The sequence below is a fragment of the Leptonychotes weddellii genome, chromosome 14 (assembly GCF_054177405.1).
Source record: "Leptonychotes weddellii isolate Sample4059 chromosome 14, ASM5417740v2, whole genome shotgun sequence".
NCBI lineage: Eukaryota > Metazoa > Chordata > Mammalia > Carnivora > Phocidae > Leptonychotes > Leptonychotes weddellii.
The window spans coordinates 46,951,906-46,966,526 of NC_138382.1; the positions used below are offsets into that span (position 1 = coordinate 46,951,906).

At 41.7% G+C, this 14,621-nt stretch overlaps 1 protein-coding gene across 1 annotated transcript in view; it reads right to left on the reverse strand.

The window, feature by feature from the left end:
- The window catches only part of LOC102728118 (ubiquitin-associated protein 2-like), a 92,471-nt gene that overhangs the window by 19,305 nt on the left and 58,545 nt on the right, over positions 1-14,621 (reverse strand). Inside the window, exons 5-6 of the mRNA XM_081804074.1 lie at positions 7,122-7,272; positions 5,498-5,575 (exon numbers count right to left, since the gene is read on the reverse strand). Coding sequence (XP_081660200.1) covers positions 5,498-5,575; positions 7,122-7,272 — 229 coding nt within the window. The remainder of the gene's footprint in view (positions 1-5,497; positions 5,576-7,121; positions 7,273-14,621) is intronic.

Here is a 14,621-nt window from a genome sequence, read left to right on the forward strand (position 1 = left end):
CGACCTGAGCCGAAGGCAGACGCTTAACGACTGAGCCACCCAGGTGCCTCAGAACTGTCTTTAAAGTATACACTTTGGGGCGCCTGGGTGGCTCAGTCGTTAAGCGTCTGCCTTCGGCTCAGGTCGTGATCCCAGGGTCCTGGGATCGAGCCCCGCATCGGGCTCCCTGCTCGGCAGGAAGCCTGCTTCTCCCTCTCCCACTCCCCCTGCTTGTGTTCCTGCTCTCACTAACTCTCTCTGTCAAGTAAATAAATAAAATCTTTAAAAAAAAAAAAAAAAGTATACACTTTATGGCACATACTTGTTCCTAACCCTAACCCTTAATATCTGCATACTACCCAACAAACCAAAAATAACTGCAAAGGAACAGAACAATGAACTTTTTTGTTTTGTTTTTTTAAGATTTATTTATTTGCGGGACGCCTGGGTGGCTCAGTTGATTAAGCAACTGCCTTCGGCTCAGGTCATGATCCTGGAGTTCCAGGATCGAGTCCCGCATCAGGCTCCCTGCTCAGCAGGCAGCCTGCTTCTCCCTCTACCTGCTGCTCCCCCTGCTTGTGCACGCGTGCGCATTCTCTCTCTCTCTCACTCCCTCAAATAAAATCTTAAAGAAAAAAAGATTTATTTATTTGAGTGAGAGAGGGAGAGAGAGCATGCACAGAGGGAGAGGGAGCAAGGAGTCGGACTCAGGGCTCGTTCCCAGGACCCCTAACCAACTAAGCGACCCAGGCGCCCCCAATGAACTGTTTTAAAAGGCTAATTAAACGGACCACAACAGAGTAAATTAAGACATTAAATGACTTACAACTAATCTTCTGGTAAGTAACATGTTAATAAAACAAAAGACATTTATTCCTTAATTATTAAAGTAACAAACTATTTGTCCTGCACCACTATTAACTTACTATCAAACTGTACTAATATTCATAAGCAAAATAATTGTGGTTTTGAGCATGCAGGATACTGAATGTTTTCCCCCTCTTGCCCTGTGCTGGATGTTGGATTCAAAGCAATTCAAAGAAATCTCCAGACAGACCACAACCCTTTCAAGAATTTATCTAAATATACTTAGGGCGCCTGGGTGGCTCAGTTGGTTAAGCGACTGCCTTCGGCTCAGGTCATGATCCTGGAGTCCCGGGATCGAGTCCCGCATCGGGCTCCCTGCTCGGCAGGGAGTCTGCTTCTCCCTCTGACCCTCCTCCCTCTCATGCTCTCTGTCTCTCACTGTCTCTCGCAAATAAATAAAAAATCTTAAAAAAAAAAAAAAGAATTTATCTAAATATACTTAAATACAGGTGTTATGATACAAAAAAAAATTTTTTTTCAAAAAGTAAAGTTTAAAGTATACTTTTTAAGCATTTTTATTTAGTAATTTATGGGGCGGGAAGGGGAGAAGCAGAGTGAGAGGGAGAGAGAATCTGAAGCTGACTCTCACTGAGCGCATAGCCCGATCAATGCGGAGGCTTGATCCCACCACCGTGACACCATTACCTGAACCAAAACCGAGTCAGACTGTTTAACCAATTGAGCTACCCAGGCGACCCAGAAAAGGTAAAGTTCAACTGAAAAATCCTATACACAAAACAATGTCCGATTCACTTCTTTGAAAAAGTAAGTTTAATTAAAATCATACATACAAAACAATGATAAAAAATTTTAACTCGGAGCACCTGGGTCGCTCAATCACTTAGGCAACCGTCTCTTGATTTTGGCTCAGGTCATGATCTCAGGGTTCTGAGATCCGGCCGCATGTCAGGCTCCACACTAAGCGTGGCATCTGCTTGGTATTCTCTCTCTCCATCTGCACCCTGCTTGTGCTCTCATTCTCTCTCTCTCTCGCTAAAAAATAATTTATAACTCATTTAAGTTTATATGTGAGGGTAGAGTAGACTGATTTTTTTTTTTTTGGTCGAACTTGATTTATAAAAGGCCAATCTGAGTCCCTTACCACTACTTTACATCTTTCTTAAAAAGGATTAGGTATTGGGGTGCCTGTGTGACTCAGTCAACGGAGCGTGCGGCTCTTGATCTCAAGGTTTTAAGTTCAAGTCCCATTTTAGGTGTAGAGATTACTTAAAAAATAAAATCTATTAAAAAAAGGATTAGGTATTGAATTAGGGATTTTAAAGCAAGCCAGTATCATTTTATCAGATTTTACTTGCTTTGGCTCCTTCAATTCAGAGTGTCTCATAATAACAGTTCCAAGCAGACATGGTTTCAGGGTGACCCACTAGTTAAGTCCTTACATCTTTTCATAAAGAAAAGCGATTTATGTCCACCTCTAATATTAAAAAAAAAAAAAAAATGAATCCTTGAAAAAGGAAGGAGGCAAGAAGACAGATAACCAGCCTACTATCCACTTTGACTCTTTCCCTTCCTCCCTTCATCTCCCTGAAGAACCTGGGTCCCAGAATAGGTAGAAGTAGTTCAAATCCTGACCATGTACAAGTAATCTGCCTTTCTCAAGACTCAGTTCTCTCATCGGTAAAATGAGAATACCACCAGCAGCAACAATAATCCTCAGACATTTTACTGGGGGAATTAAAGCAAAGTACATGTAAATTACAAGTAAAAGGCCTACTACACAATAAACACCCACAGTAAATATTAGCTATTATTAATTATTCCATTTTTGTCCAACTCACAAAGAGAAAAACATTCTGTAGATAGGTAACTCTGAAGTCTTAGGTAAGTACCCCACAACAGGCCTAGCTAGAGCTCTTAACATTGCAGAGACAAAGCAAGGCCCAATGCTGTCCCTGAGCAGACTACTCTTGTCACAAAGAAAATCAAGAATGGAATTACATATGCTGCAATCCTCATCTTCAATTCCAAGAGAATTCTTTTAAAAACGAAACCATAGGGGCACCTGGGTGGCTCAGTCGGTTGAGCACCAGCTCTTGATTTCAGCTCGGGTTGTGATCTCAGGGTTGTGGGATTGAGCCCCGTGTTGTGCTCCACACTCAGCGCAGAGTATTAGGATGTTCTGCTGGGATTTTCTACCTCTCCCTCTACCCCTTCCCAAGCCTGCTCACACGTGCTCTCTCTAAGAAATAAAATCTTTTTTAAAAATGAAATTAAAGGGGCGCCTGGGTGGCTCAGTTGGTTGAGCGACTGCCTTCGGCTCAGGTCATGATCCTGGAGTCCCAGGATCGAGTCCCGCATCGGGCTCCCTGCTCAGAGGGGAGTCTGCTTCTCCCTCTGGCTCCGCCCCTCCCCCTGCTCATGCTCACGCTCTCTCTCTCTCAAATAAATAAATAAATATCTTTAAAAAAAAAAAATGACATTAAATTGGGGCGCCTGGGTGGCTCAGTCATTAAGCGTCTGCCTTCAGCAGTAATCAGGAAAATTTATACATGGGTTAAATATTAGATGATACCAAAAGTTTACTATGACTTTTTGAGCTGTTAAAATAGCATTATGATTATATATGAAAGTGTCTACCTTTTTCAGAGGTGCTTACCATAGTAATTAGGGGTAAAGTGACCCAAAATATCTACTTTAAAATTTTTTGCAGTGAAGGAAGGTAGGAAAGAGATCTATAAAACCAATATGGCTAAATTCTTTAAGTGTTGTTGACTAAGAAGGAGAGGACATGTGGTTCAACTAACTATTCTCTCCACTTCGTCTAAATTTGGAATTGATCATAATTTTAAAAGGCTAGAAAAGGGAATTAAAATTGGTTAGATGGGGTCGCCTGGGTGGCTCAGTCAGTTAGGCATCTGCCTTTGGCTCAGGTCATGATCCCAGCGTCCTAGTATCCAGCCCCACATCGGGCTCCCTGCTCAGTGGAGAGCCTGCTTCTCACCCTCACCCTCGGCCTGCCACTTCCCCTGCTTGTGCGCTCAAGCGCTCTTTCCCCCTCTCTCTGTCAAATAAATAATTCTAATCTTATTTTGACTCTGCCGGGCAAATCAGTACATAGTTTTGCCTTCTCTGATCTCTGGATATCATTTACCTTTGGCAAATATAGTATTTTATTTTTTTTTTTATTTTTTTTGAGAGAGAGAGAATGAGAGAGAGCACGAGAGGGAGGAGGGTCAGAGGGAGAAGCAGACTCCCTGCTGAGCAGGGAGCCCGATGTGGGACTCGATCCCGGGACTCCAGGATCATGACCCGAGCTGAAGGCAGTCGCTTAACCAACTGAGCCACCCAGGCGCCCCGGCAAATATAGTATTTTAGTAAATGATAGTTGAATGAACAGCAAAGGGAGTTGGTACTATACATATTGCCTATGTTCTTTTTTTAATTTAAATTTTTAGGTAATTAATGTACAGTGCCTACATTACTTCTATGCTTAATAATATTGCTGATCAAAAATTCTGCCACTATGAACTGCTCATGAAGAGAACAGTCACAACTGCATTTAATAATACATCAAACAGAGGTTCCTGGCTGGCTTGGTCTGTAGAGAATGAGACTCCTGATCTCTGGGGTTGTGAGGGTGTGAGTTTAAGCCCCACGTTGGGTGCAGAGATTACTTAAAAATAAAATCTTGAAAAGAAAAATGAAATAAAATGGATCAAACAACATGTCAGTTCAGGTAGCCCATCCACTGAACCAAAGCAGTATCTGCATATTACCATCGTGTATCTTGATTTTATGACCCTGAGAAAATTCAGTAACAACTCTAAAGTATACGAAATTACATTATTAAAGTGGCTTAATGACATCCCAAGTTAATAAATGTTAAGAAATGATCACTAACAGAAAATATTGAGGGATGGGAAAGAGAGCTAATGAATGGGAAAATACTTTTAAGTTTAAAACCAGTATCATATGGGGGCGCCTGGGTAGCTCAGTCTGGTTAAGCGTCTGCCTTCGGCTCAGGTCATGATCCCAAGGTCCTGGGATCGAGCCCCACATCGGGATCCCTGCTCCACGGGAAGCCTGCTTCTCCCTCTCCCACTCCCACTGCTTGTGTTCCCTTTCTCACTGTGTCTCTCTCTTTCAAATAAATAAAATCTTAAAAAATAAATAAATAAATAAATAAATAAAACCAGTATCACATGGGTAAAACACATCTATTAAAGTCCAACAGAGGGGCGCCTGGGTGGCTTAGTCGTTGAGCGTCTGCCTTCGGCTCAGGTCATGATCCGAGAGTCCTGGGATCGAGCCCCTGCTCAGCGGGAAGCCTGCTTCTCCCTCTCCCACTCCCCCTGCTTGTGTTCCCTCTCTCACTGTGTCTCTCTCTGTCAAATAAATAAATAAAATCTTTAAAAAAAAAAAGTCCAACAGAGAAAAATTTAATGATTGTTTGATCAGAGCGTCAAGTTTTAAATTATTCATTTAAAGGGCTTTCTCAGATCAGGTGAAACCAACCAGTAAGTTTTCTCAAAATTATGTAAATGCAAACACTTCATTCATAGTCATCAACAAACCAACCAAAGATTGCAGAAGACCCACCCGTCTCTCAGAGCACACTGCCATGCCTATACCAATAGCCTGTCTCCTCCTTCCATTCAAAAGCATCTCCTTCTCCCTTATTCTATCTTACCTCTGCCACGAGCTCGCTTGCCACGGTCGGAAGCCTTGTCCCCTTGGCTGCAATCAATTCCATTCTCTTCGCCTCTAACTACGGGAGAAAAGAGCACCTCTTGTACATAATTGTACATAAGAGCTATCAAAGGCAAGGTCAAAAAAATTTTAACAAAAGGGATCAGAAAATGGTAAAAACAAAACCAAGTAAAAGTGGCTGAAAAACTGATGACAGCACATTGCTTAATTTGTAGGCGAAAATTCTGTAAGGAAATAAAAATGATGGACCACTCTTTCTTTCTTCTAGCTGGACTTGCCCACCCCTAAAGCAAGTTTGCTTCAAAAAGCCACATTTGTTATGCAGCTGTACGTAATACACACCAAAACTGGCTCACTGGTTAGGTTCGAAGCCTGGAAAGGCCTAGAGTAGCAAAACAACAATACCAAGGAAATAACGAGTTGCTAAAAAAATGAGTGTTAGAGACAGGTTTTCCCAAGATGCTATCCAGAATATGCCAGCAGAGTCTTATCTTCTCCTCATACCTATATTGGAATTAATGACTCTATATAATACATAAATTTTGAGCACAGCTTACTCTCCTCACCTCTTTCATGGCCTAGCCTAAATCCATGAGTTGTCGATGTTATCCCATGAGTGCCTTCCTTGGCCACTCCATTTAACTTTGTCAATCCCTTCCCTAAAACCACCATCTTGCTGCCTCTGTTTTTCCCCCACAGTATAATTTCCACATATAACATCATTAAAATACTGTAATATTACTGCAAAACATGTTAACTTCTCTTTCTTATTGTTACATCTCACTCTACCTCCATTAAAAGTTTTAGGAGGACAGGGGTGCCTGGGTGGCTCAGACGTTAAGCATCTGCCTTCGGCTCAGGTCATGATCCCAGAGTCCTGGGATGGAGCACCACATCGGGCTCCCTGCTCCCCGGGAAGCCTGCTTCTCCCTCTGCCACTCCCCCTGCTTATGTTCCGTCTCTCGCTGTGTCTCTCTCTGTCGAATAAATAAATAAAATCTTAAAAAAAAAAAAAGTTTTAGGAGGACAAAGATTTGTTTTTTCATTGCTCTATGCCTATTAGAGTACCTGCCACAACATAGGAGGGACTCAGTAAACATCTGTGGAATAAATACACTAGGTAAAGTTTCTAAGATGGTATGTCTGCACATAAGGTTGTGTTGTTATGGGTAATAATGCCAAAATATGGGTCAAATGAAAGGACTGAGAAAAAATCTTCCCTATTCGACAACCTCCCTCTTAATCTAACCCTTGCCTATTACAATGAGTATCCATTAAGTAGGAAGAATAAACAGCATTATCTATCAGTGAATGAAAACCCTCCTTTAAAATTAGAGGGTAAAAAAATAAATAAAATAAAAAAATAAAATAAAATTAGAGGGTATACTTGATAAATAACAGAAGGCAGTCTTAAGACAAACAATACACCTACCTACAGCCAAGGCAAGTGCTAATATAAAACTGCATCAGTTACGGTTCAGCTGTAGCTCATTATTGTTACCTATAAAAACACACACTGCATTGAGGCACTAGATTTATGGGCATTCGATGGACCACTCTTTCAGCTTTTCAGTGTGCATAAAAATTTTTTGAAATGTACTTACACTCTCTCCCACGATTGCCACCTCTTCCTTTCCGGTTGTTTCCACGTCCACGATTTATTTCTCTCTCACTTCTCTTCTCTCTATTCTCTTTGTTTTCTGAACTTTCTTTTACAAAATTCTTCTTCTTTCCCCCTACAGTCTCCCATGAAGTCTACCAAGATAAGAGTGGTCATTCAGAGTTGTTATCAAAGTGTATACAATTAAAAAGGATATGTGCATATATACCTTTCAGACCTAATAACCCATGCCTTGCAGCTCACTTGCCAGCATTTTAATTATTATCCATATAGTTCTACTTTCTGATGAAAAAGACAGCAGATCTCTTGCTAAGCTCCTGTTGCCATATACAGCACAAAAGACTACAGCAACTAGCTGAATTAACAACACACTATATGTTGTCCCACCACAGAGTCTTTTCCTATGCTGATTTAAAAATAAAAGGTCAGGGGCGCCTCGGTGGCTTAGTCGTTGGGCATCTGCCTTCGGCTCGGGTCGTGATCCCAGGGTCCTGGGATCGAGTCCCACATCGGGCTCCCTACTCGGCAGGAAGCCTGCTTCTCCCTCTCCCACTCCCCCCTGCTTGTGTTCCTGCTCTCGCTAACTCTCTCTCTGTCAAATAAATAAATAAAAATCTTTAAAAAAAATAAAATAAAATAAAAATAAAAGGTCAGGGCGCCTGGGTGGCTCAGATGGTTAAGCGTCCACCTTCAGCTCAGGTCATGATCCCAGAGTCCTGGGATCAAGCCCCGCATCGGGCTCCCTGCTCAGCGGGGAGCCTGCTTCTCCCTCTCCTTCTATTGCTCCCCCTGCTTGTGCTCTCTCGCTCTCTCTGTCAAATAAATAAATGAAATCTTTTAAAAAGAGGGGCGCCTGGATGGTTCAGTCAGTTAAGCATTTGTCTGCCTCCAGCTGGGTCATGACCCGGGGTCCTGGGATCAAGTCCCACGTTGGGATCCCTGCTCGGCAAGGAGCCTGCATCTCCCCTGCCTGCCATTCCCCCTGCTTGTGCTTGCTCCATCTCTCTTTCCCTTTCTCTCTGTCAAATAAATAAATAAAGTCTTCAAAAAAAAAAAAAAATCCTTTAAAAATAAAAAATAAAAATAAAAGGTAATTTCCCCAAGCTCCCACACTATGCCACCTCCACCTACCTCAGCAGGCCTTAAACCTATGAATAAGTAGATTAGCTCAAAGAATACAAAATTACATTAAAGTCCTTCCCTAAAACCTCAGGAGTAACTTGCTCTATTCAGTTAACCAAAGTAACCATCTAAAAAAATTTAACGGTAGGCAAATAAAATCAGGGATTATTTTTTTAAACTAAGTGACCAAAGTTTCAACCTCAAAGACGTGTTTCTAATGAGAAGTCAAATAACAACCTTCTCTGCCTCTCCTCTAATGGTGATTCAAAACAAATCATATATATATATATAAACTGCTGATAAAAGAACACTTCGTTCTTGTGAAAATAATTGGTATTAGGATATCAATAAAGGTACATTACTGAGCAATCTCCAAACTGACACATTTGTTTCTTTTTACTTTGTCATCATCTACCTCATTTCACAAGAGATTTGAAGTGATTCAATCCCAAAATAAGACCAGTAACTATTTTAAGCTTAAAAAAATCTTAGGAACAAAAGGAAATTACTAATATTGTATATCCAAATAAACATAAGCACTAGAAATTAATAAACTAAAATTAAAGAAACATAGCTGAATTATTTCCAAAACAGTGGAGGCCAGATTTAAAACACCTTTTTTTTTTTTAAGATTTTATTTATTTGCCAGAGAGAGACACGGCGAGAGAGGGAACACAAGCAGGGGGAGTGGGAGAGGGAGAAGCAGGCTTTCCACCAAGCAGGAAGCCCGATGTGGGACTTGATCCCAGGACCCTGGGACCATGACCTGAGCCAACGGGAGATGCTTAACGACTGAGCCACCCAGGCGCCCCTAAAACACATTGTTTTAGAAAGAATTTTTTTAACATCTACAAGCCTCTACTCAACCCATGTATTTAGTTACATATAAAATCATTAGATGTGAAAAAAATACTAAAACAAGTTGTTTTCCAACTTTAAGCTTTTATCAATAGTTTTTAAAAATCAACAACTGACAGTTACAGCAGAATAATCTGGTATATTCACTTCTGGTGAATACTGATCTATTCTAATCTTCCTACAAGCCTACCTGGGAATAATAATACCCAAACTTTAATTAGTTCACAGCTTTTGACCCAGCAATTCTATTTCCAGGCCTTTATTCAAAGGAAATACGCCTCAGTTGGTCAAGAATTTGCCTTCGGCTCAGGTCATGATCCTGGGACCTTGGGCCCTGGGATGGGGCCAGCATTTGGCTTCTCCCTCTCTGCTTCTCCCTCTCCCTCTGCCTCTCCCTTCCACTCATGCTCTCGTGCATGCGTGCATACTCTCTAATGAATAAAATCTTTAGAAAAAAAGTTATCCAGGTGTACACAGAAACAGATCCATGACATAAGTATAGCAAGCTAACCAACTGTGTATAAAATAGGATTACATTTTTTAGTTCAAAGAGAAGCCCGTGTGTGTGTATGTATACATATATATATGTATATACTGAAAAAAGGAATTATCTAAATGAGGATGTTTAATTTAATTTTTTATCATTCTGCATTACTTTTTTTTTTTTAAAGATTTTATTTATTTGAGAGAGAGACCGTGAGCGCACACAGAGGGACAGGGAGAAGCAGATGCCCTGCCAAGCGCAAAGGCCAATGTAGGGCTCAATCCGAGGACCCTGAGATCATGACCTGAGCCGAAGGCAGATGCTCAACTGACTGAGGCACCCAGGCACCCCTCTGCATTGCTTTTTTAATTACAGAAAACAATAAAGCTTATTTATTCCAGAGAAATAATTCTGCAGTGTACAAACTCGATTATGCTTGCTAATATGAATAAACAAGACACCTATGCAAGACAGAATCCTGTCCTCTTAGGTTAACAAGACAAAAAGTAAAAGTCCTAGAAAAATTACACATGGTATAGTCAGCACAGGTGCATATGTATACAACTTGTATTGTCTTTTTTTTTTTTTTAAGATTTATTTGCGAGAGAGAGAGCGCACGAGCACAAGCCGGGTGAAGGGCAGAGGGAGAAGCAGACTCCCCACGAAGCAGGGAGCCCGATGGGGGACTCAATCCCAGGAATCCGGGAAAATGACCTGAGCCGAAGACAGACACTTAATCGACTTGAGCACCCAGGCACCCCAGTATGTGAAACATTTGAGAAAAACATCTTACCCCATTTCATTCAGCAAAGGACACCCATAAGTAAGTCTTGGGTTTGTGAAATCTACAAGACTGACAACAGCTTATTTGTGGGAGAAAGTAAGGAGAGCAAACTTAAGGGGCAACTGGTCTAATGCCACTGTAAATGCTAAAGAGAGTATCGCACACTTGACACAACAGTCTGTGAGCATGCACACAAGCTTTCAACATAAACCAAATAATTATAAAAGATTTTCAACTGAACTTCTGACAACCTTTGTCATCTGTATTTGGCCACTTGCAGAATAGGTCTTGAAGAAACTCTAAGAGGAAGAATGGTCCTCCCAGACACTACATTTAGTAATCAGAAAAGCAGCTTTCCAGGCCAGCTAATTAAAAATCACTCTCCCGGGGCGCCTGGGTGGCTCAGTCGTTAAGCGTCTGCCTTCGGCTCAGGTCATGATCGCAGGGTCCTGGGATCGAGCCCCACATCGGGCTCCCTGCTCCACGGGAAGCCTGCTTCTCCCTCTCACACTCCCCTTGCTTGTGTTCCCTCTCTCGCTGCCTCTCTCTCTGTCAAATAAATAAATAAAATCTTTAAAAAAAAAAAATCACTCTCCCACCTCTTCTTATTTGCCAACACAAATTACTTTTTAAAAAAGAGTACATTAATGCAAGAGACTGATATTTCAGAACTATTCTGTGACTAAAAATAGCATTATAATGAAATAAAAGGTTTATTAGTACTTATGATCATGTTCAATGTTTTCCTTTGTGACAGCTCCTCTAACATGAGAAAGACAAACTCATCCTTAAAATTATCATGGACAGGGCACCTGGGTGGCTCAGATGGTTAAGCGTCTGCCTTCGGCTCAGGTCATGATCCTAGGGTCCTGGGATCGAGCCCCGCATCAGGCTCCCTGCTAGGCGGGGAGCCTGCTTCTCCCTCTGCCTCTGCCCCTCTCTCTCTCTCTGACTCTCATGAATAAATAAATAAAATATTAAAAAAAAAATTATCATGGACAATTACTCCTAACATTTTTTTTTTCAAAGTAATAATTTTGTTTCAGGGGCGCCTGGGTGGCTCAGTTGGTTAAGCGGCTGCGTTCAGCTCAGGTCATGATCCTAGGGTCCTGGGATCAAGCCCTGCATCTGGCGCCCTGCATCTGGCTCCCTGCTCAGCGGTAGCCTGCTTCTCCCTCTCCCTCTGTCCTTCACCTCCTTGGGCTCTCTCTCTCTCTCGATCCCTCCCCCTCAAATAAATAAATAAAATCTTTAAAATAATAATAAGGGACACCTGAGTGGCTCAGTCAGTTGAGCGTCTGCCTTCGGCTCAGGTCATGGTCCCATGGTCCCTGGGATCTAGTCCCACATCGGGCTCCCTGCTCGGCAGGAAGCCTGCTTCTCCCTCTCCCACTCCCCTTGCTTGTGTTCCCTCTCTCTGTCTCTCTCTGTCAAAGAAAGAAAGAAAGAAATCTTTAAAAAATAATAATATTAATAATAATTTTGTTTCAGAAGATCCTGGCACAAAAAGGACAAGATTTGTTTGCTTTCATGGTTTAAATGTTCTTGCTACTGGCAACCCTATAGTATTTATTTTGTCTAGCACCTCCACTCCAATGAACTCTATCCTAGTCAGGGGAAGATATTCCTTACAGCTGCTTAGCCTTGGCTCCTACAGACAGCAATCAGGTAGGGGACAAGACAAACACTATGGAAGAATGATCCTAAACAAACCAGAGTTTCAAAAGGACTTTTCCTCTGCTTCTCCATTTCTACCACAGCCTTCTCATCTCTCAACCAGCATACGCCTTTTGTGTCTGTATTCAGGCCCTAATTTGCTGTTTTCTGATCTATGAAGAAACCAAACTAGATGCTAAATCACTACGTGATTTCCAGATTCAAGGTAACCAAAGATACGTTCTTTATCATTCAAACTTCTTCGGTTGAACTACCTCCTTTGGGTTCAGTCCCAAAGGATCATAAGATGTTAAAACTCAGTAAAACACAGAGAACTGGACATTCACTTAAGACTTAAAAATTCAGGGGCGCCTGGGTGGCTCAGTCGTTAAGCGTCTGCCTTCGGCTCAGGTCATGATCCCAGGGTCCTGGGATCGAGCCCCACATCGGGCTCCCTGCTTGGCGGGAAGCCTGCTTCTCCCTCCCCCACTCCCCCTGCTTGTGTTCCCTCTCTCGGTGTGTCTCTCTGCGAAATAAATAAATAAAATCTTTAAAAAAAAAAAAAACACAAAGACTTAAAACTTCAGCCCACTACCACAGAAAAAGAATGAAGTCAGCTAGAGCTAAAGGAAAGGCAACACAGAGTAGTATCCTGACCTACCTACAACATATAAAAAGAAAACAGGCCCTCCAATTAACAGTTTGGAAATATTTCACTTATTCACAGTGATTTTATGAAGGAGGTAGTTTAGGGGCACCTGGGTGGCTCAGTCAGTTAAGCATCCAATTCTTGATTGTGGCTCGGGTCATGATCTCAGGGTTGTGAGATCGAGCCCTGAGTCAGGCTCTGCACTGGTATGGATCCTATTTAAGATTCTCTCTCTCCCTCTCCCCTATGTCTCTCCCCCACTCTCTCCCTCTCTACAAAAAAAAACAAGACAAAAACAAAAACTGAGAGCCATTCTATACTGCATCCATTAGCAATGAGGTAAACACATTCCCCATATTTAATAAAACACAGAAAATATAAGCCTAAGTATCAGCAGACAAAAACTATTCAAAATTTTATTTCGTCACTTAACATGATGTATTTACCCAACAGACAGACTAGTGTTATCTTGCATGGAATTTTACCCACAGATACTGCTATACTCAAATAGTGAAATACTATCCCAAACATCTGATTTTTTTAAATTATGTAACTCATTCTTTTTATTTCATATTAAATAAAGATACTTCTGAGCTTGTCACAACAGTTCATTTTTATATAGCCTGTCCCTAATACAGCCTTATCCTTAAAAATGAGAACCTGAGGGGCACCTGGGTGGCTCAGTTGGTTAAGCGACTGCCTTCGGCTCAGGTCATGGTCCTGGAGTCCAGGGATCGAGTCCCACATCGGGCTCCCTGCTCAGCGGGGAGTCTGCTTCTCCCTCTGACCCTCCTCCCTCTCCTGCTCTCTCTCAAATAAATAAATAAAATCTAAAAAAAAAAAGAGAACCTGATTAAACCTGAACACTGACAGGAAGGCACTTTTGGTTTTGTTCATCTTTATACCCCATTTTAAGGAGAATCATTATTTTGTTTTAATCTGTTTTGAAATGGTGCTTTGAAAATACAAATGAGGGGCTCCTGGGTGGCTTAGTCAGTTGGCAACTGCCTTCGGCTCACTGTCCTGGGGATTGAGTGCCACATTGGGCTCCCTGCTCAGCGGAGAGTCTGCTGCTCCCTCTCCCTCTGCCCCTCCCTCTGCTTGTGCTCACTCTCTCAAATTAGTTAATTAATTAAAAAAGAAAATACAAATGAAATACTGCACACGGTGCCTGGGTGGCTCAGTTGGTTAAGCAGCTGCCTTCGGTTCAGGTCATGATCCCACAGACCTAGGATCAAGCCCCGAGTTGGACTCCCTGCTCTGCTTCTCCCTCTCTCTCTAACCCTCCCCTCACTTCTGCTCTCTCTCTCTCACTCACACTCTCTCTCTCGAATAAATAAAATCTTATAAAGAAAAAAAGAGAAAAGGAAAGAAAAGAAAAGAAAAACAGTGTGCAATCTCAATGCAGAAATCAAGAGATTGGGGCTGAGAACTGCCTAGTGTGGCTTTAGTTGTATCTTCCTAAAATAAAAAGGATAAGCTTTAGTGTGCCTGCATCCTCAAAATTTACTAAGCTTAAAAACAACAACACCTTTCTTTCTTATTTTATCTGTCAAATGGTCATGAAAATGTGTGTGTAAAATATTCACACATAAGCAAAAAGATACACAAGCAAATTCTGGTTTTCTGTTAGTCTAGAGATACAAGGAGTAGTAAAGAGATGACAATTGAGAGGAAGAAACATGAGCAGAGTAGCCAAGGGAAGTTTTTCAGGTGGTGAAAATGTCCACAGGCCCAAAGAATTTGGGAACTGTGTAAGACTGGAGCAGATGACCAAGTTCACTTTCCAGTCTTCAGATTCTACAACTTCATGAAGAAACCATATGTAACAGAAACAGTCATTTCAGGTTAGTGTTCTTTCTGGTCTTAAAACAAACATGGAATGGAACCCATAATGCCCTCCAACCCCACCCCAAAAAAGGTGAAGTCC